The 21,093-nt window shown below is 46.9% G+C and overlaps 1 protein-coding gene across 12 annotated transcripts in view; it reads left to right on the forward strand.

Moving 5' to 3' along the window:
- LOC115529565 (ankyrin-3) overlaps positions 1–21,008 on the forward strand; it is a 72,147-nt gene extending 51,139 nt beyond the window's left edge. For 7 of the 12 annotated variants that reach the window (XM_030338349.1, XM_030338353.1, XM_030338352.1 and 4 more), the window contains 11 exons: positions 151–228; positions 867–998; positions 1,076–1,222; positions 3,341–3,542; positions 3,695–3,755; positions 13,311–13,403; positions 14,116–14,199; positions 14,485–14,649; positions 16,437–16,625; positions 17,996–18,090; positions 18,453–21,008. In XM_030338349.1, coding sequence (XP_030194209.1) covers positions 151–228; positions 867–998; positions 1,076–1,222; positions 3,341–3,542; positions 3,695–3,755; positions 13,311–13,403; positions 14,116–14,199; positions 14,485–14,649; positions 16,437–16,625; positions 17,996–18,090; positions 18,453–18,723 — 1,517 coding nt within the window. In that variant the 3' untranslated portion in view covers positions 18,724–21,008. The other 5 variants (XM_030338355.1, XM_030338348.1, XM_030338357.1 and 2 more) reach the window with 5 other exon arrangements.
- The last annotated feature ends 85 nt before the right edge of the window (positions 21,009–21,093 follow it).

The raw sequence follows: 21,093 nt of genomic DNA on the forward strand, positions 1-21,093 counted from the left end.
CCTGAAAATAGAAGGAAGGTCCCTTAAAAATACAAAAGCCCAAGTTTGACATCCCACACGGATAAGAAAGCCAGAGATTTTTTCTGATGTGTAGTAAGTGTAACGCTACATGATGTGATTTTCCTCATGCCTATCTGGTGGTATTTGCAGTAGATCCACAGGATGAAGCCGAGAGGAGGGAGCAGAGGTTGGCAATCATAGCCGACCACCTTGGCTTCAGCTGGACAGGTGAGCGTCGACACTCAGATCAATGACCAGAAACTAGTTCTGGGAGCCCTATAATCTCCCAAATATAGTCCAAAACAAAACAGCGTGTGAAACAGCAAGCCCAACGATTAAGTAATGTATCAAAGTAAGTAGGTTTTTCCTAATGTTTTAATATTAATATTTTAAGATTTAAAATGGTTATATGTTCACTGTAGGCTTTGACTAGTTTCAAACCTGAAATTAATCTTTTCTACAGCAGCACCATTTACACAAAAAATCGGAACTTGGAAGTTTCTCAAGAATAAAAAGCATCTGAATAAATATGAATCATAAAAGAGATTAATACACGCCCATCCGCTAGTCAATCCATCCAGGAAATCTTTCACTACAAATGAAGAAAATAATAAAGCTATATCTGTAGCAAGTCAGGAGTGGTTTCTAATGGGAAAACTTAAATACTCAAGGTCTAAGTAATTCACTGATTATATCTCTTATGTCAATAGTTACATTTTAAAAGCGTGATAGTTATTCGATTTTTCTAATTTCCATTTTGGTATATTATATTTGTAAGGAACAGTTCAGGCCACAGAGAAACAAAGAAAATATTATGGGATGTTCTCAATTATATCAGAAATCATATGAAACGTGTTTTCACATAGAGCTGGCCCGAGAACTGGACTTCAGTGAGGAACGAATCAACCAGATAAGGGTTGGGAACCCCAACTCTCTGCAGGACCAGAGCCATGCCTTGCTCCACCTCTGGACGAAGAGGGAGGGAACACACGCCACAGGTTCTCACTGCAACCTGTCGGTCAAACTAGCTACTAAATAAACCATCCAAAAGCTGCTAACTTTAGTCCCTTCACAGATACCGCGCTGCTGAGAAGACTGACCAAGATCAACCGAATGGACATAGTGCACATCATAGAGACCAAGATCAACAAGTCCAACCAGGAGGACACAACGTCACACACCTATGCAGAGATCGAGCGAACGATAGAGGACCGCAGTGAAGGTGCTTCCCTGGGATGACTCCATGTTTCCATTGGGAGGTGTTTCAATAGGGAGGTGTTTCCATTGGGAGGTGTTTCAATGTGTGGTGTTTCCATTGGGAGGTGTTTCCATAGGTGGTGTTTCCATTGGGAGGTGTTTCCATTGGGAGGTGTTTCCATTGGGAGGTGTTTCCATAGGGTGGTATTTCCATTGGGAGGTGTTTCTATAGGGTGGTGTTTCCATTGGGAGGTGTTTCTATAGGGTAGTGTTTTTCCATGGGAGGCGTTTCCATAGGTGGTGTTTCCATTGGGAGGTGTTTCTATAGGGTAGTGTTTTTCCATGGGAGGCGTTTCCATAGGTGGTGTTTCCATTGGGAGGCGTTTCTATAGGTGGTGTTTCCATTGGGAGGTGTTTCCATAGGGGGGTTTTTCCATTGGGAGGTGTTTCTATAGGTGGTGTTTCCATTGGGAGGTGTTTCCATAGGTGGTGTTTCCATTGGGAGGTGTTTCCATAGGTGGTGTTTCCATAGGGAGGTGTTTCTATTGGGAGGTGTTTCTATAAGGAGGTGTTTCCATTGGGAGGAGTTTCCATAGGTGGTGTTTCCATAGGGAGGTGTTTCCATTGGGAGGTCTTTTTATAGGGGGTGTTTCCATTGGAAGGTGTTTCCATTGGGTGGTGTTTCCATTGGGAGGAGTTTCCATAGGTGGTGTTTCCATAGGGAGGTGTTTCCATTGGGAGGTGTTTCTATAGGTGGTGTTTCCATAGGGAGGTGTTTCCATTGGGAGGTGTTTCTATAGGTGGTGTTTCCATAGGGAGGTGTTTCCATTGGGAGGTGTTTCTATAGGGAGGTGTTTCCATTGGGAGGAGTTTCCATAGGTGTTGTTTCCATAGGGAGGTGTTTCCATAGGTGGTGTTTCCATTGGGAGGTGTTTCCATAGGGTTTTTTTTCCATTGGGAGGTGTTTCTATAGGTGGTGTTTCCATTGGGAGGTGTTTCCATAGGTGGTGTTTCCATTGGGAGGTGTTTCCATTGGGAGGTGTTTCCATTGGGAGGTGTTTCCATAGGGTGGTATTTCCATTGGGAGGTGTTTCTATAGGGTGGTGTTTCCATTGGGAGGTGTTTCTATAGGGTAGTGTTTTTCCATGGGAGGCGTTTCCATATGTGGTGTTTCCATTGGGAGGCGTTTCTATAGGTGGTGTTTCCATTGGGAGGTGTTTCCATAGGGGGGTTTTTCCATTGGGAGGTGTTTCTATAGGTGGTGTTTCCATTGGGAGGTGTTTCCATAGGTGGTGTTTCCATTGGGAGGTGTTTCCATAGGTGGTGCTTCCATAGGGAGGTGTTTCTATTGGGAGGTGTTTCTATAGGGAGGTGTTTCCATTGGGAGGAGTTTCCATAGGTGGTGTTTCCATAGGGAGGTGTTTCCATTGGGAGGTCTTTCTATAGGTGGTGTTTCCATTGGAAGGTGTTTCCATTGGGTGGTGTTTCCATTGGGAGGAGTTTCCATAGGTGGTGTTTCCATAGGGAGGTGTTTCCATTGGGAGGTGTTTCTATAGGTGGTGTTTCCATAGGGAGGTGTTTCCATTGGGAGGTGTTTCTATAGGTGGTGTTTCCATAGGGAGGTGTTTCCATTGGGAGGTGTTTCTATAGGGAGGTGTTTCCATTGGGAGGAGTTTCCATAGGTGGTGTTTCCATAGGGAGGTGTTTCCATAGGTGGTGTTTCCATTGGGAGGTGTTTCTATAGGTGGTGTTTCCATTGGGAGGTGTTTCTATAGGTTTTTTTTTCCATTGGGAGGTGTTTCTATAGGTGGTGTTTCCATTGGGAGGTGTTTCCATAGGTGGTGTTTCCATTGGGAGGTGTTTCCATAGGGAGGTGTTTCCATTGGGAGGTGTTTCTATAGGTGATGTTTCCATAGGGAGGTGTTTCCATTGGGAGGTGTTTCTATAGGTGGTGTTTCCATTGGGAGGTGTTTCTATAGGGAGGTGTTTCCATTGGGAGGAGTTTCCATAGGTGGTGTTTCCATAGGGAGGTGTTTCCATTGGGAGGTGTTTCTATAGGTGGTGTTTCCATTGGGAGGTGTTTCTATAGGGAGGTGTTTCCATTGGGATTCTCCATGAATCTCTGCTGCTCTTGGGGTCCCAGGGTTCTCTGCTCTTCACGAGGACATCGATAGTCCCAGGGCATGCAGGCGCAGAGAGGCCTCTCCCCGCGTGGCTGGACGGCTGGTGCCTGTGGTGTCAGCAGAGGAACTGTCTGTCAGCTCGTCCTCACTTGGTGATCGTACTGGTCGCTTGGAGACGGATACATCGACAACAACACTACAGAACGAGACGGAAAAAACACAGTAAATATAAAATCACCATTATTAATTAAATTAAAGCTATGCATATCATCCTTAGACAACTGCATGCATGACTTCAAACATATTTTTACTTTGCACAATGCAATCTGTCAGGAGTTGTTCCATCCAATAATTGCATGTCATTTTTTTCACAGCTCTTTACAAAGAGGATATGAGGAGGGAGCAGGCACAGTACACTTGTGCACTTTCAAACAAGTAAGTCCTCTGTTCACATTGAACCAAACTGCCACCTACCAACTCCAGTCTCATGAGATAAACCCTTTATGCAAAGACATGACTGAAGCAGCTGAGGGAGAGGAATGGAGCTTGGAGTGTCTTCAGACATCCCGACGGTGGTTGTCACCGGTCACTTGCCAACAGTTGGACACAAGTTCTCGTACGGGCGTTTGTGAGAGTCTACCAATTTCCATGACTGATTTCGGAGAGAGCTTGACTGAGTCTGAGCAAGCAGAACCAGACTTTGGAGAACTGGCGATGGAGCTCAGGGAATCAAGGGAAGATTGCACAGAACATGCACCTGGTTCAGTTTCTGTAAGCCCTTTACCTCCAGCAAGATCCTTAGAAGGAGAATCCAGTCCTGTACCTGAACCCCTTCCTTGTCTTCCTGTAGTGGTAGAATGTCTGGATCATCAGATGACCACCAGAGAGGTCTGTTCTGAGCAGCATATAGATGAAGGATACCAGAGACTTTATAAAGTCATTTATGGATATCATGATCATTTGAAGCCTACCAAGCCTGATGAAATCCACAATGAGACAATTCAAAGTGGTTTGTGTGCACAGGGTACTTCCATACCCTTTCAAACTAAATGTGATGAACAGAATTTAAATTCAGTCACACCCGCCCCCAGTCATTCCAGCATTACATCACGTCCTGATTCTGCCAATCAAGTTGTGATAGATAGTTTGGAAACAAATGATACAGAACTTGTTGCACCTGGGACTTCCAGTACTTTGGCTTTGATATCACATGACTCAAATGTTGATGCCTTGAAAGAAACGTTTTGTCCCCATGACCAGACTTCAGGACATGACTACACTATTGATATTACATTAGCACCGAGGCTAGATGAGGATGCAATGCTGCCACACATGGATGCAGCCTGTAGGGCACCGACACCGGAATCTAAAGGATTTGCATGTATAACCCTATCTCCAGAATTAACTGGAAACCCGTACTCTACTCTGGAGTTTCTGGAGCCATCTGAAAGAAGTCGGATTGTCTCACTAGACTTGGCTCCACATATGGACCTTCCATGCTCTCTGTGTACAACAATAACCCGATCAGAAAGCAGGTCCTCATCACCTGACTCATGGTCATTAAATCATGAGATTAAACTTCTTGCACCAGATTCCCCCCTTACACGGTTTAGACCACTCTCCCCCCTCCCACCCCTGGTGGAACAGTGGGATGGGAGAGACGTGTGGACCGTTCCCCAAGGGCCATCCTTTATAAGGAGCACACTGGCGTCTGGGTTGAGAGCAGCAGAAACAGGAGAAAGGCCTTTGACCCCAATGGTCTCCAACCGGATGCCGTTTGGAAGACCTGTATCACCAAGAAGTGAGATGAGTGGTGGGGGTTCCATCTCACCACAGACACTTTCTTTCGACATTGAGGACAGAGCTTCATCCCCAGACTCTTTCGTCTCAGAAACCTTGTCTATGCCCCGGTCCTCTGAGGTTCGATTAGATGACAGATCCTCTTCCCTTGAGTCTTTCGCCTCTCTAACTGCCGACTCACAGCTTTCCCCAGACCCACCCCCGCAACAGTTTGGACTCCTCGAGTTGTCCACTGCTCTGTTTGGATCTAGATCATCGTCTGAGTCATTGTCGTTCGACATGGAGCCTGAATGTCCGCCAATCCTTTCTGATGTCAGGCCATCGTCCCTAAATGAACACAATCCTCTGTTCTGTGAAGGTGTACCTTTAGAAAATGAGATGCTGGAGTCCACATCAAATAAGTATGAACCTGGATCATCTGAATTGCTTACTGTTGGAGAGAACAAACCACTATCCAAAATAAAGCAACTATTAGTTGATGACGACTGGGTTTGGTTATCAGTGTGTGAAGCAGGGCAACCGCCTGTCTCTCTGACGTGCGGCTCTATGTCAGTTTCAGTGGCAAGAGAAGTGAAACTGTTGCCTTCAGAAGCAGCATTGTGTTGCCCTCAACTTTCAGACACCCCACTCCATGTCCCACAAAACGACCCACTGGAGCCAACCACATCCCCAACAGAACACATAAGGCCTTTATGTTCAACAGGGGATGTTAGTACGTCACCACATTCCTCTGTGCATCAGTTAGAAATAGAGACATCTTTAAATGCATGGAGAGCCCCCCAATCGCCCTCATCTAAATGGGTTACCTCAGGCACACAATCTGCTCTGGCTGGAATTCTGAGATCTTCTTTTGTGGACCAGTCCACTGAGGTATCTTTCCTAGTTGAACCCAATACAGCACCTACAGAAGAAACTGAGCCTCATCAGGATCAATATTTGGGTGTGTCTCAGACTGAAAAGGATAAGAAGAGTTCCAGCTCCTGCCCAGACCATTCTGAAATCCAGCTATTATCACCTGGTGCCAATTTCCCAGAAGTTCAGATAAAAGCTTCCATGTCCACAGCACATCAAGCACAAACAGAGGTAGAATGGTCTAGGTATGACCTCTTGTATGATAGTGAGTTGTGGAAGTTGATTTCTCAAGTCCATGATCCCCAGTATGTAGGAGATACATGGAATAAGATAGCTATATTTAAATGTGCCTCAACTTTTCCAGATGATGCTGTGGCACAATCCAGAGCAATACAAGATAAACGGGCCTCATTAGGCCAAAAATCAGAAGCTTGCGCCTTTTTACCCGAATACCGACCCGAACTGAGTCCCCTTTTACCTTGCCCAGTTCAGCTATTGGCACACATGAGATGGCCCAGTCCTGAGTCTGTTTCCCCAGCAAACAGACAAAGGCCACTGTCACCAGATTCACCAATTGATCGATATGGGCAATCAGACTTCAATGCATTGGTGAAAGACTACCAATCATCACCAAGAGCTGGAGATTCACCTGCATGTTTAGACCAAGAAGATGACCATATTAGGAATCCAGCAATGCCATGTGGAAAGAGGACATCGGAGGCAACAGCAGCACTTAGTGAGTTGATAGCACTCCCACCTGATTCCTTCACACCACAGTTTGGACAAACACAGTCTAATGATTTAATGTCTATCAATGCATGTGGGTCATCATCTCTTCAATTGGTGCCCTCAGACACTGAACAAATCCCACTGGATGCTGACCCAGGAAGCTTTGAAGAAAGACCAGAGTCCCCCGAAGCTTTATCATTTGTTAGACATGAGGTATCAACAGACAATTCATTAACTATTCATTCAACATTTCAACTAGTCTTAGCTGAACTTAACATCAGGCCAAATCCATGTGACCTGGCCCCACCAGAAGTGGTGTCTGACCTTCTGCCTGCTTCTGAAGAACATGTAGCTTTATCCCGAACAGAAATTAAACTGCCTGTCTACAAACTTCTATATAATACAGATATTTGGAAGTTAATCTCTAAAATCCACGATCCCCAGTATGCAGGGGGAACCTTTCTTAGTAAAACAGGACTTTTTGAATATGTAGGAACTAGGACAGAGTATGAACAGGTACGAGCAGGTATGGAAGAATTAGATGAAGGTTGTGAAGCTGGTTTGTTATTAGAGGATAAAAGTGGAGCTTTGGAAAGATCCCTTTTACCTCATTCTGATGCAGAACATATTTCCCCACATTACACACTAGAACAGTCTGAATATTTGGACAATCAGCATACATTGTCACCCATCCTCAAATCCTCAGGACATGTGGATGCCCCTTACCCTAACCCTAACCCCCCTCAGTACGGACCAAACTCGCCTGAGTTTTGGACTTCAGAAAATAAATGCAATACTCTTGGACAAAACTCATCCATACTTTGTGTTTTACCCAAATCCATTGGTTCTTCATTAGAGTCAGTGCCTTCAAGTGTAGACTGTAGGAGTGAATGTTTGGTTTTATCAAGGCCTGGAGAGAGAGAGAGTCTCCTAATGAATGCTCCTACATATAAAGCCACTCAGGTCCCAGTGTACCGACTGGTATATGATGCAGAAATTTGGAAGCTGATCTCTCAAATTCGTGACCCCCAGTATATTGGAGAAATGTTCATGGGCAAAACAGGACAGTTTCAAAATGCTGCATCTTCATCAGGTGAATCATTGACCACTAATGCAGTGGAGGAGGATCTCTGTAAAGTACCTAGTGTTCATGGCAGACCAGTCTCCGCTGGAACAATAATATTGGAAGTTAGTGAGAGACCTCTTTCAGCAGAATCCATATCTGAGTATCGCACAATGTCACCTGAGATAGAAAATCTCAGATCATCATCTCCTGAATCAATAGTGTCACTCGAGAAGGCCTTATCAAAGGACTCTCCTGTACCCCAATATACTCCCCACATGGAATCAGCAGTATACAGGCTAGGCAGCGCACCATCCTCACCTGTATCTACCGCGTCAGATTTTGAACTGGAGGTTTTTGACACTCCTTTATTTTTGGTCAGAGAAAGATCCCTCTCATGGGATTCATTAGGATCTGAAGTTGAAAATAGGGCGTTGACACCTGATTCGCCAATCCCTGATTTCGGACAGACAATACTTCAGCAAATAGCCTCTATTGCAGAGAGTAGATCACCCTCGCCTATGTCTGTTGGTTCAGATATGAATAATGAGGTTGAACCCTTTCCATCATTGCTGTATGAAGTTAGACCACTGTCACCCGAGTCACGGAATTCTGTAGACCTCTGCCCAGATTCACCTATCCCTGATTTTGCAACAAACGTATTTAAACCCGTTTTATCACTTGCCACCTCCAGATCAATGTCCTCTGAATCAGTTGCATCAGAGGTTGAGTATGGTCCCATGGTGTATTCAGCTTTGCACAGTGAAAATAGACCAGACTCCCCTGATTCCTATGTTTCAGTAGCTGACGTGCGGTCTCTCTCACCCGATTCTTGTTCAGAGTATATCCCTTTCTCCCATGAAGAAATCTTGCTTATGTCCCCAGACAGGTCATCTACTCCAGAAGGAACATGTTCCCTGAATGAACTTACAGCTCTCTCCCCTGACTCTCCTATTCCGGATTTTAGCCAGGTGCTACAAGAGTTTACAATGCCTCACGTGTACAGGTCTTCTTCCCCTCAGTCATTGTCATCAGATTGGGATGTGGAACCTGAACCACTTTTACTGTTTTCTTTTGAAGACAGGGGTTCATCTCCAGCATCAGATGAATCAATCAATAATTTAAGAGGACTATCACCAGATTCTCCAGTGCCTGACTTTAGACAACATTTGCCAGAATCATACTCAGATATTAGTTTTCCCAGGTGTTTATCGACAGAGTCGATGGCTTCTGATGTGGAATATGTATCCTTGATTGGACCAATGTACGAGTTTGAGAAGAGACCAGATTCTCCTGAGTCAGTATTTTCAGTTAATGATTGTGGACATTTATGTCCGGACTCTCCAATTCCACAGTATACACAGTATAGCACTTCTACAGCTGGAGTACGGTATGTATTAACGTCCCCTGAACCGATAGATCCTGAAAACGATCTGGAGACTGATATCTGTCTACCATGGCTCTTCGAGGAGCGACCAGATTCCCCTGATTCAGGTGCAGCGGGATATCTGTCCCCAGATTCTCCCATTCCTGAGTTCAGGCAGATGTTGGTGGACTTAATTTCTCATGTAGAATACAGCTGCTATTCACCCCAGTCATTGTCTTCAGATTGGGACATGGAACCTGATTTGCAATCAACTTTGTTATTAGATGAAGACAGACCTCCTTCCTATGATTCAGATGCAGCATTTAGATACCGACTGTCACCTGATTCACCATTACCTCAGTTTCAAGCAATCATTTCTGGATATTTTCCGTCAATTGTTGGACACAGATCGACGTCTCCAGAATGCGTAAGTTCAGATTCAGAATGTGGTTCACTACAATGGCATGAAGAGAGACCTTCATCACCTGTTTCAGTCATCTCTGGAGATGAATGTAGACTATTATCACCATATGCAATAAGATCGTTTGAAATCGTTGAAGCATACAGAGAACTTCGATCCATCTCTCCTGAATACATTGAGTCAGATGTTGAATTGAATGTAGGTGAATGTTTAATGCATGGGACATGGGAAGAAAACAGACCAAATTCCCCTAAATCTGTAGTTATGGCGTGTCAATTGTCACCTCCATCATTCACCTGCTCATTACCGGGAAACATTAAATCACCATCTGAAGAATCTGATGAATACCATGATAAACAAATGAGTTTGGATCCACTAAGTAACGCTGACAGACTAAAAGATAAACCAACAACCCCAAACGTTGCAGAAGCAGCAGCTTGTACAACAAAAATTGGCTCTGAATCATTAAAGGAACAAACTCTTCTAAATGCTCAGTACAAACTTGTTTATAAGGCTGAATTATGGAATTTGATTTCTCCAGTACATGACCCTCAGTACAGGGGGGATACTTTTCATAGCCAGACAGGGTGTATGGAATACATTGGCAGCTCAATGAAGGGGGGACAGAATGAAAAAGTCAAAGGAAAAAGTATTCCACATTCTCCAGGCAAGGCCTCTTCAAGAGTTCCTATAAAAAACCTGGCCAAGGCAGAGTATAACTTGATTTGCGGTAATCAATCACAAGCGTTTCAATATGCATTTGGAACTGCTGCCTCTGCGGCACTTGATGAAACTGGTGTTATGTCATCAACTGAGGCAGACGGCTGGGATCCTCCCCATATCAATGAGTGGATACCAGAGTTGATCATCGTGATGCCTGATGAAAAACCTGTATCAGTGTCAACTGGATCAGTCAATAGATTAAGACCTCTCTCCACTTGTCCCACCTTACCTGACTTCAAAAACAAAATACCAGAATATGGAACGCACCTTCACTCAAAGAGCTCCTCACAGGAGACCCCTGTAGCATCTTCCAATGATGCTGTCCCTGTGGGTTTAGAACGTCAGTTGGCTGAACCTGAGCACAGACCCGTGTCAGTGGGGTGGGACGTGAACATGGTTTATGAGAGAGCCTCCTCTCCAGAGTCCCTGCCCGAGTTCAACGAGAACCGCTCACTGCCTCCCGACTCACCCATCCCTGAGTTTCCAGGGTACCTTCCAGACTACATCCCGACGTGGGCAATGCACGGGTCCTCCTCCGCTGGCAGCTCAGATTCAGAGGGGGAGGTGGTAGTCACATCGTCAAGAATCACTGAGGTCCAACGACGGCCTTCGTCCCCAGAATCCATTTCATCGGTCCACAAGTTTGCACCACTACTGCCCGACTCACCAGTACCTGAGTTCATGAGAATACTGTCTTCCTACTTTCAGGAAATGCCCCCTAGTTATAGATCATGTTCATCAATATCCCCGGTGTCTTACTCCTCAGACAATGAGTATGTTGCGCTGCCTATCCAGTGTTGGATTGGAGACACCCCAAGGCCCCTCACTCCTCAATCAGTGAATTCAGAAGAAGAAATACAGTTTAATTGTGTGGGAGCCGACAAGCTAGTCTCTGAGGCACAACTTCTGAGTCATGTGACATGTGTTGCACAACCTGACCGGCATCCGTTCAAAACGTCCGAAATGCAAACAATAATAACTGAGGCAGAATTAGACCTGAGGCCTGGCCAAAATGATTGTCCTAAGGTGACTAGATCTGAATCGGAATCCTTTGCCTGTGAGGAATGGATAAAATATGATTCAGAACAGCCAGAGACTGTTCAAAGCAATATTCATGAGCAACAAACGGGTGATATCCATGAAGAGGCGTTGGACCAGCCCCAACCATTCAGGGACCAGAACCCCATGGGGGAGGAGGTCCAGGGCCTGGGCCACGGTGACCATAAAGACATGCCTCAAGGCTCAGACATGGTAAGGTGGAGGGCATGATATGTGTGGAGAATGTCAAGCCTGTTGTCTGCGAGGAACATACTAACCCACAACTTGGGTGGACACACTAACATGTGATATGCATAAGATGGTTAGCATGCAAAGACTTAATGAGGATTCAACATTTAGAAATTGTATTATACAAAATATATATTTTGAAATTGCATGATAAAGAACCATAATTATACTGAGGTACAACATAATCAAAAATAAATGTCCATGGATTGAAAAGCACCCTCTTTGTCGCATTGCAGTGGTACTAAACATCTGTGGGGACGCTGATTGAAGGGTAAATGTTGAAGATATTCTGACGTTCACTTTCAGACCTGGCCTCAAAGATCAGAGGAAGCAATTATAGTTGCACAAGAAACGGAGGCCAGTAAACCGTCCAGACTGTTGAAGACAGTGGAGCTGAATAAGTTTGAAGTCCGATTTAATGAGCAGATTTCCTGTAATGCCAAGCAAGAGATTGTATCTGCTCTTCAGCGCCCTGACTGGACCAGCTCCACAACGCACAGAGCTGGGACTCCTGTACTCAAATCTCCCGGCTCACATCCGGTATCAAATCAGGAGTTATCCCCCACAGAAGTACAGGCCAGTGAAACAAAGACCACCATCCAGGAAGAAGGAGAAGATTTAGGGTTCTCCCCAGGTTTCAATAAAGTCCTCTCTGATTTTGAAACCACCATATCTGCATTTGAATTAGAAAAAAAGCTTCCCAGAAAAGCCGCAGAATCTCTGGATTCTGACACAGAATACTTTGACTGCGAGCAAACCTTATCTGACTTCTCTGAAGCCGAAGAAGTGTTTCCAGCAGGTGGGTTCGCCTTTCGCATCTCTGAGCCGCCCTCTCCGATGCCGGGCAGCAGCCAGGGTCTGGGCTTGGTGACGGCGAGCCCTGAGTGCCGCCGGCACCCCTTCCTACGGGTGCAGGATTACAAGCGCTTCTCGTCCGGTAGTGAAAGTCTTGGCGACTTTGCGTATGATTCAGACTGCTCGAAAGAGTGTCGATCTGAAGATGACTTCCCGTTGTGTGAGGAGCTTCCCTCCCGGGATCAGGCAGGGAATGTGGACGATAAGGAGGACTTCCTGGCAAGGGTAAGAAGTCACGCATGAACAGAAAGCTGAAAGCGTGTCTTGCCTGTGTGAACCAATTGTATTGCCTCTACATGTTCAAGAGCTTCAGGATTGGCTACCTTAACGTTAAGAACTAAATGATGGGGTGCTTTGTCGGCATGTGTGCATAGACTCATAGTTCCCAGAACATAAATCATGGAATAACCAGTGGCTGAAATAGATCATGGTGTGCAGTGTTTGCAGTGTTCACGTTTGCAGTGTTCCCGTTTGCAGTGTTGTACAGCCTGATGTAAAGAAACAGATTCTATCATATTTTAGTTATACTTTGTTCTTTATCTTCCTGCATCATGGTCTGCATTTCTTTATTCGACCATTCATTTTGCATGCCGTATTTGGTTGGAAAAACACCATCAATGTTTCTTCTCTTCCATTTCAAATTGTCATCACCCAATCACCTCATTTCTCTTCACCTTCAAACTACTCCAATGTTCATACACTCGTATGACACTCAAAGGAGTTCACATACATATTCATCAAACCCCAACTTGTAGTTGTGGTGAAATGACTTTGGGTAGTACCCCGATATACAGATGTAACTTCCAGGGTCCAGAGAGCAGAAGGGGCATTGTGTGGCTGTGTGTTGGGCGGTCTTAAGCATGCTGACCAGGTTGGCTGTGTGGTGTCTCCTAGGAGATATCAGAGGAGTTAGGGCAGCTGTCCTCCGACAGCTCAGAAGAAGAGGTTCTGACCACCAGGGTGGTGCGCCGCAGAGTCATTATCCAGGTAAGGGTTAGGGTTAGGGCTAGTCATTATCAATGGTAAGGGTGAGGGTTAGTCATTATCCAGGTAAGGGTTAGGGTTAGTCATTATCCAGGTAAAGAACAGCAGCTAGCCTGCGCATGGAGGGCTGCTTATTACGCCCATAGGTCACAGTTTGCCGGGGTGTTCAGAATTCCATGCTTTCCTATTCTTCAAGGGAGATGAAGCAACCCAAGGTGTCCTTTTATTGGGATTGGGCCCTGCCAAATGTGACCCAATTTCAACGCTTATTGCAGATCGGGAACTTTGAAGTTATATAGTTCTGATGCTGCTGGTATCATAATGAAGGAATGAGGAGTAACACGGTTATAATGCTGGTAACACAATGAAGGACTGAGGAGTAACACGTTATAATGCTGCTGGTATAACAATGAAGGACTGAGGAGCAACACGTTATAATGCTGCTGGTATAACAATGAAGGACTGAGGAGTAACACGGTTATAATGCTGGTATAACAATGAAGGACTGAGGAGTAACACGATTATAATGCTGGTAACACAATGAAGGACTGAGGAGTAACACGGTTATAATGCTGGTATAACAATGAAGGACTGAGGAGTAACACGTTATAATGCTGGTATAACAATGAAGGACTGAGGAGTAACACGGTTATAATGCTGCTGGTATCTTTTGTAAGGAATGGAACATGAAACTTTTCTTCCTCTCCTGGTTAAGGGGGACGACTTTCCGGACATCCCCCCCCAAACGGTGACCGAAGAGAAGTTCATAGATGACCACGGGAACATGGTAGTAAAGAAGGTAAGAACTGGAGGGCCTACCATTCTACAGTATTCTATTGTATTTGAGACCTGAGGGTTTTGGAAAAGGAAGGGAATGACATCCAAGCGCAGGTAACTGCTGATCAATGGCTGTTCTTTCATTACTTCTGTTTTTGTACAACGTTTATTAATGCTAACTAACATGAGTTTGCGACGTTTAGCTGGCCCTCAGTGCAGTAAACCAGGTTCTAAACCAGTCTTAGATCTGAACAGAGAATGGTTTGGAGCTGGTTTGTTTCTCTGACCATGCCGTCCGAATCACCAGACCACGCGGAAGGTGATCAGAAAGTTTCTGTCTGCGGACGGAGTGGAGAGGCAGGAGGTGCAGGTGGAGGGCGCTGAGCAGGAGGCAGTGCGTGTTGAGGAAGGAGACGTGTTCTCCAGAGTGGTCAAGAGGACGGTGGTCCGCAGCCAAGGAGACCAGCATGAGGTGAGTCTGTTCAGTGGTGGGGCCCTCGGTCACCTCACAGGTTAGTTATCCACTCACTTAATGTTTAGAACATGTTAGTGTTCACCACCCACTTAATGTTTAGAACATGTTAGTGTTCACCACCCACTTAATGTTTAGAACATGTTAGTGTTCACCACCCACTTAATGTTTAGAACATGTTAGTGTCACACCACCCACTTAATGTTTAGAACATGTTAGTGTTCATCAACCACTTAATGTATAGAACATGTTATTGTTCACCAACCACTTTATGTTTAGAACATGTTAGTATTCACCACCCACTTAATGTTTAGAACATGTTAGTGTTCACCACCCACTTAATGTTTAGAACATGTTAGTGTCACACCACCCACTTAATGTTTAGAACATGTTAGTGTCACACCACCCACTTAATGTTTAGAACATGTTATTGTTCACCAACCACTTAATGTTTAGAACATGTTATTATTCACCACCCACTTAATGTTTAGAACATGTTAGTGTCACACCACCCACTTAATGTTTAGAATATGTTAGTGTCACACCACCCACTTAATGTTTAGAACATGTTATTGTTCACCAACCACTTAATGTTTAGAACATGTCAGTATTCACCACCCACTTAATGTTTAGGACATGTTAGTGTTCACCACCCACTTAATGTTTAGAACATGTTAGTGTCACACCACCCACTTAATGTTTAGAACATGTTATTGTTCACCAACCACTTAATGTTTAGAACATGTTAGTGTCACACCACCCACTTAATGTTTAGAACATGTTATTGTTCACCAACCACTTAATGTTTAGAACATGTTAGTGTCACACCACCCATTTAATGTTTAGAGCAAGTTGATGTCACACCACCCACTTAATGCTCATGTTTAGAAAATGTTAGTGTTCACACCACCCACTTAATGCTCATGTTAATAACATTCACATTTTAATGTTCACCCAACCCACTTATGCTCTTGTTAATAACATTCACATGTTAGAGTTCCCCCAACCTACTTAATGCTCTTGTTAATAACATTCACATGTGAGAATTCACACCACCGACTTAATGCTCTTGTTAATAACATTCACATGTTAGTGTTGAAGTCTCATTTCTAAATGTTTTGGCTGGTGAAACAACCCCTCTGAAATTCCTGTGGAATATGAGTACTAGTTTGACTTGCTGCTTTAGAGGACCCCAACACTCCAGCGAATTGCCATGTGCTGACCTATACCCCCCTAACGCTCCAGCGGGTTACCATGTTGTGACCTCCCCACCCCCCTAACGCTCCAGCGGGTTGCCATGTTCTGACCTCTACCCCCCTAACGCTCCAGCGGGTTGCCATGTTCTGACCTCTACCCCCCTAACGCTCCAGCGGGTTGCCATGTTCTGACCTCTACCCCCCTAACGCTCCAGCGGGTTGCCATGTTCTGACATCCCCACCCTCCTAACAGTCCAGCGGGTTGCCATGTTCTGACCTCTCCACCCCCCTAACGCTCCAGCGGGTTGCCATGTTCTGACCTCTACCCCCCTAACGCTCCAGCGGGTTGCCATGTTCTGACCTCTACCCCCCTAACGCTCCAGCGGGTTGCCATGTTCTGACCTCCCCACCCCCGTAACAGTCCAGCGGGTTGCCATGTTCTGACCTCTCCACCCCCCTAACGGTCCAGCGGGTTGCCATATTCTGACCTCTCCACCCCCCTAACGGTCCAGCGGGTTGCCATGTTCTGACCTCTCCACCCCCCTAACAGTCCAGCGGGTTGCCATGTTCTGACCTCTCCACCCCCTACAGTCCACCTTCTCTGAGCCGTGGGCGCCGGCTGAAGGAAGCAGCTCCCAGTTTGAGACGGAGGCCGTGCTAGGCCGCAAGGTGAGCCGGGTGGTGAAGACGACGGTGGTACGGGGCGATCGGCTGGAGAAGCAGACCGGGGATGCTTCCCTGGCCGCAGACCTGCCCTCCGCCCAGGACGACTTCAGGAAGGTAGGCCTTCAGTAGGCCTTCAGGAAGGGTAGGCCTTCAGGAGGGTAGGCCTTCGGGAGGGTAGGCCTTCAGGAGGCCTTTAGGAGGGTAGGCCTTCAGGAGGGTAGGCCTTCGGGAGGGTAGGCCTTCAGGAGGGTAGGCCTTCGGGATAACTTCAGGAAGGTAGGCCTTCAGGAGGCCTTCAGGAGGGTAGGCCTTCAGGAGGGTAGGCCTTCAGGAGGCCTTCAGGAGGGTAGGCCTCAAGCAGAGCGCCGGACAGAACATACAGTATAAAGAAACAATAAATCAGATAAACAGATCCGTCTGTACGGACAATTAACAAACATCAGCGGCTCTCACTCTATTGGTCAATAAGAGGAACAATCATCTGCAGCTCTCACGCTATTGGTCCATAAGAGGAACAATCATCTCTCACGCTATTGGTCAATAAGAGGAACAAACACCAGCAACTCTCACGCTATTGGTCAATAAGAGGAACAATCATCTGCAGCTCTCACCTTATTGATCCATAAGAGGAACAAACACCAGCAACTCTCACGTTATTGGTCAAAAAGAGGAACAAACATCAGCAGCTGCCACGCTATTGGTCAATAAGAGGAACAAACATCTCTCACGCTATTGGTCAATAAGTGGCACAAACATCTCTCACGCTATTGGTCAATAAGAGGAACAAACATCAGCAGCTCTCACGCTATTGGTCAATAAGAGGAACAAACATCTCTCACGCTATTGGTCAATAAGAGGAACAAACATCAGTAGCTCTCACGCTATTGGTCAATAAGAGGAACAAACATCAGCAGCTCTCACGCTATTGGTCAATAAGAGGAACAAACATCTCTCACGCTATTGGTCAATAAGTGGCGCAAACATGTCTCACGCTATTGGTCAATAAGAGGAACAAACATCAGCAGCTCTCACGCTATTGGTCAATAAGAGGAACAAACATCTCTCACGCTATTGGTCAATAAGAGGAACAAACATCAGTAGCTCTCACGCTATTGGTCAATAAGAGGAACAAACATCAGCAGCTCTCACGCTATTGGTCAATAAGAGGAACAAACATCTCTCACGCTATTGGTCAACAAGAGGAATTAGGATTTGTAACCCATTGATTCAGAACTGCAATCCACACCCTATGAAGGACCAATCAGGATGAAGTATATTAAGAACAGGGACTCAGAGGTGGACTGTGGATGAGGTTCTCTCCTCCTCACGGGAGCTGTGCTGCTCAGCCAGGCCTGAGACAGCAGCTGCAGCTGGAGCTGAAGCAGTAGTAGTTAGTAGGAGCTGGAGCTGCAGCTGGAGCTTGAGCTGGAGCAGTAGTAGGTAGGAGCTGCCCCCTCCTGACCCCATTGTGTCTCCACCCTCAGGCCTTGGGTTATGCTGGAGGCTTCGGGGAGTACCTCCTCCTGCCTCATGTAGTGGAGCAGGAAGTGCTGCAGGGCGACGGCTCAGTGCTCAGAAGGTTGGAGCGTCTGAACCCATCAGCATGCGGCCGCCGCGCAGCCTTGTAGCGCTCACTAACCCTCATTGTGTGCTGCAGGTGACCCCGAGACCTGTTCTCAAGGGGCTCGGGCGTGGGTTATGCTGCATGACCAAACAGTTAAAGGTGTGAAACAGACAGTGAGTCATGCTAACACCTGGTTTGTTGGCTGATCAACTGCAGCTGGGAGGCGGCGTCCCCAGTTCATGGACAGCATGGAGCAAAACTTTTGATCTAGAACTACAGCCGGACACACAAGGCAAACCCACACCCTGTTCGGTTCGTGTTCCCCTCCTCTCCGTTCTTCTACGTTCTAGGCTCTGACCCGTTCTTTCCCCCCCCAGAACCTCGATGCGTAAGTCGCGCTCCCAGAGGAGGACGGTGGTGCGGGACGGCCAGGGGAGGAAGCATGTGACCCTGGAGCGGCTGGACGACGCCCCGGGGCCCCCTGGAGCCGACGCCCTCCAGCAGAAACTCCGCCTGCTGCTGCAAAACTACTGCTGCGACGCCCCGCCCCTCAGGGGGGAGGGGCGGGGGACCAGCCCAGCGGGAGCCGGGGGGGACCCGTCCTGTCTCCTCCCACCCGGCCCCCCCTGCTCTCCGCACCAGTCATAACGGGTCTCTACGTCCAGCATCTGGTCCACTGGTCTGCCTCTGGTCCACTGGTCTGCCTCTGGTCCACAGGTCCACTGGTCTGCCTCTGGTCCTCTGGTCTGCCTCTGGTCCACTGGTCTGCCTCTGGTCCACTGGTCCACTGCTCCACTGGTCTGCCTCTGGTCCACTGGTCCACTGGTCTGCCTCTGGTCCTCTGGTCTGCCTCTGGTCCACTGCTCCACTGGTCTGCCTCTGGTCCACTGGTCTGCCTCTGGTCCACTGTTCTGCCACTGGTCCACTGGTCTGCCACTGGTCCACTGGTCTGCCTCTGGTCCACTGGTCCACTGGTCTGCCTCTGGTCCACTGCTCCACTGGTCTGCCTCTGGTCCACTGGTCTGCCTCTGGTCCACTGTTCTGCCACTGGTCCACTGGTCTGCCACTGGTCCACTGGTCTGCCTCTGGTCCACTGGTCCACTGGTCTGCCTCTGGTCCACTGGTCCACTGGTCTGCCTCTGGTCCACTGGTCCACTGGTCTGCCTCTGGTCCACTGGTCTGCCTCTGGTCCACTGGTCCACTGGTCTGCCTCTGGTCCACTGCTCCACTGGTCTGCCTCTGGTCCACTGGTCTGCCTCTGGTCCACTGGTCCACTGGTCTGCCTCTGGTCCACTGGTCTGCCTCTGGTCCACTGCTCCACTGGTCTGCCTCTGGTCCACTGGTCTGCCTCTGGTCCACTGCTCCACTGGTCTGCCTCTGGTCCACTGCTCCACTGGTCTGCCTCTGGTCCACTGGTCTGCCTCTGGTCCACTGGTCTGCCTCTGGTCCACTGGTCCACTGGTCTGCCTCTGGTCCACCTCTCTCGAGGCTCTTCTGCGTTTTGACAATGCTCCCTTTATTTTCTTCTTGTTTTCATTTTGTGACCAAAGATAGCTGTCCAATTTAGTGTCCTTGTTGTGTTTCCTTGTTCCTGCGTCCTAAAGGGGCGGTTCCGCCTGCCTCAGTACCACAGAGAGAGCCAATCAGCATGCAGATCAAGCTGGCGGTCTGTTGGGCCTGTTCTGAATAGACGATTGTAAAACGACAAAGTGTATATAGATGAGCGTCTTGGTTGGACTAACGCAACCCCCAGCCCCATTACACCACCCCTATTGCACCACCCTTATGTTCCGCTGCTGAGACTCCGGCCCCATTACCCCACCCATGTTACACCACCCTTATCTTCCTCTGCCGAGATTCCACCCCCATTACACCACCAATATTACACCACCCTTATGCCGCGTTGCTGAGACTCCACCCCCATTACACCACCAATATTACACCACCCTTATGCCGCGTTGCTGAGACTCCACCCCTATTACACCACCCATATTACACCACCCTTATGCCCCGATGCTGAGACTCCAACCCCCATTACACCACCCCTATTACACCAACCTTATGTCCCTCTGAGATTCCATGCCTCTCCTCTTCTTGTGTGTTGCCTCTTAAACGTTCCCCACCGGTTGCAGAACTGTACTCCTCTTGTGTGACCATGCGTGTGGGTGAGGTTTGTTGATGTGGGTCTTTGTCACATCTTCCCTGATGTTATGGGGAGAGGGGGTCCTCTGTGGGGGGACGGGGTCCTCTAGGGGGGGTCCACTGTGGGGGTCCTCTTTGAGTGTCCACTGTGTTTCCGTCCTCCACTGGCTTGTCGTGTGTTGAACCCAACGATTGTCTTTCTGATTCTCCCGTTTTGCGCGTTTACTCTCGTGCGTTTTGAGATTAGAAATGAGGGAAGCTTGGACATAACTCTGTACTCCGAAATATACAAAGTACTTCACATTTCAACGAGGAATCTATATATCTTTGGTGTAACCAGTATAAACTTTGTCTGACAATACAACTCACATTGCTGTTAACCAGTGTGATACATTTACAGGAATAAAAAAATGTAAAAAATGATTGATTTGATAAGGAAGCATCTTGTTTCCATGGTGATGAACATATTAACACTGCCGTCTATGCGGTCTTTGCTGTTCCCACGGCACTAGCTTACAGCAGTAAATAGTCTTCATTTCCCCACGGTTGCCATAGTCCCCTACATGTCAGTGGATCAGGACTCTGATCTGCTGTCAGCGACAGAATCTCATTTTGATGATTCATAGAAAACATTTGCTGCTTGATGTTCGGACTGATATTTTATAATTGGTTGTGATGATCTATTGTCTCTGATATCCAGTGTCTAAATGATAAAAACAAATATAAAAGTTGTTTGCTTGAATATATGCACGTGAAATTCTTGGAGTAAAGTGGAAGATTATTCAAGTCAATTCAGTTTTATTTGTATAGCTCTTATCAGTTACATACTCAGATTGTCACAGGCCATTTATTTATGACACCCCCCCCTGACCCTTG

Source organism: Gadus morhua, chromosome 17, assembly GCF_902167405.1.
Source record: "Gadus morhua chromosome 17, gadMor3.0, whole genome shotgun sequence".
In the NCBI taxonomy this organism is placed as follows: Eukaryota; Metazoa; Chordata; class Actinopteri; order Gadiformes; family Gadidae; genus Gadus; species Gadus morhua.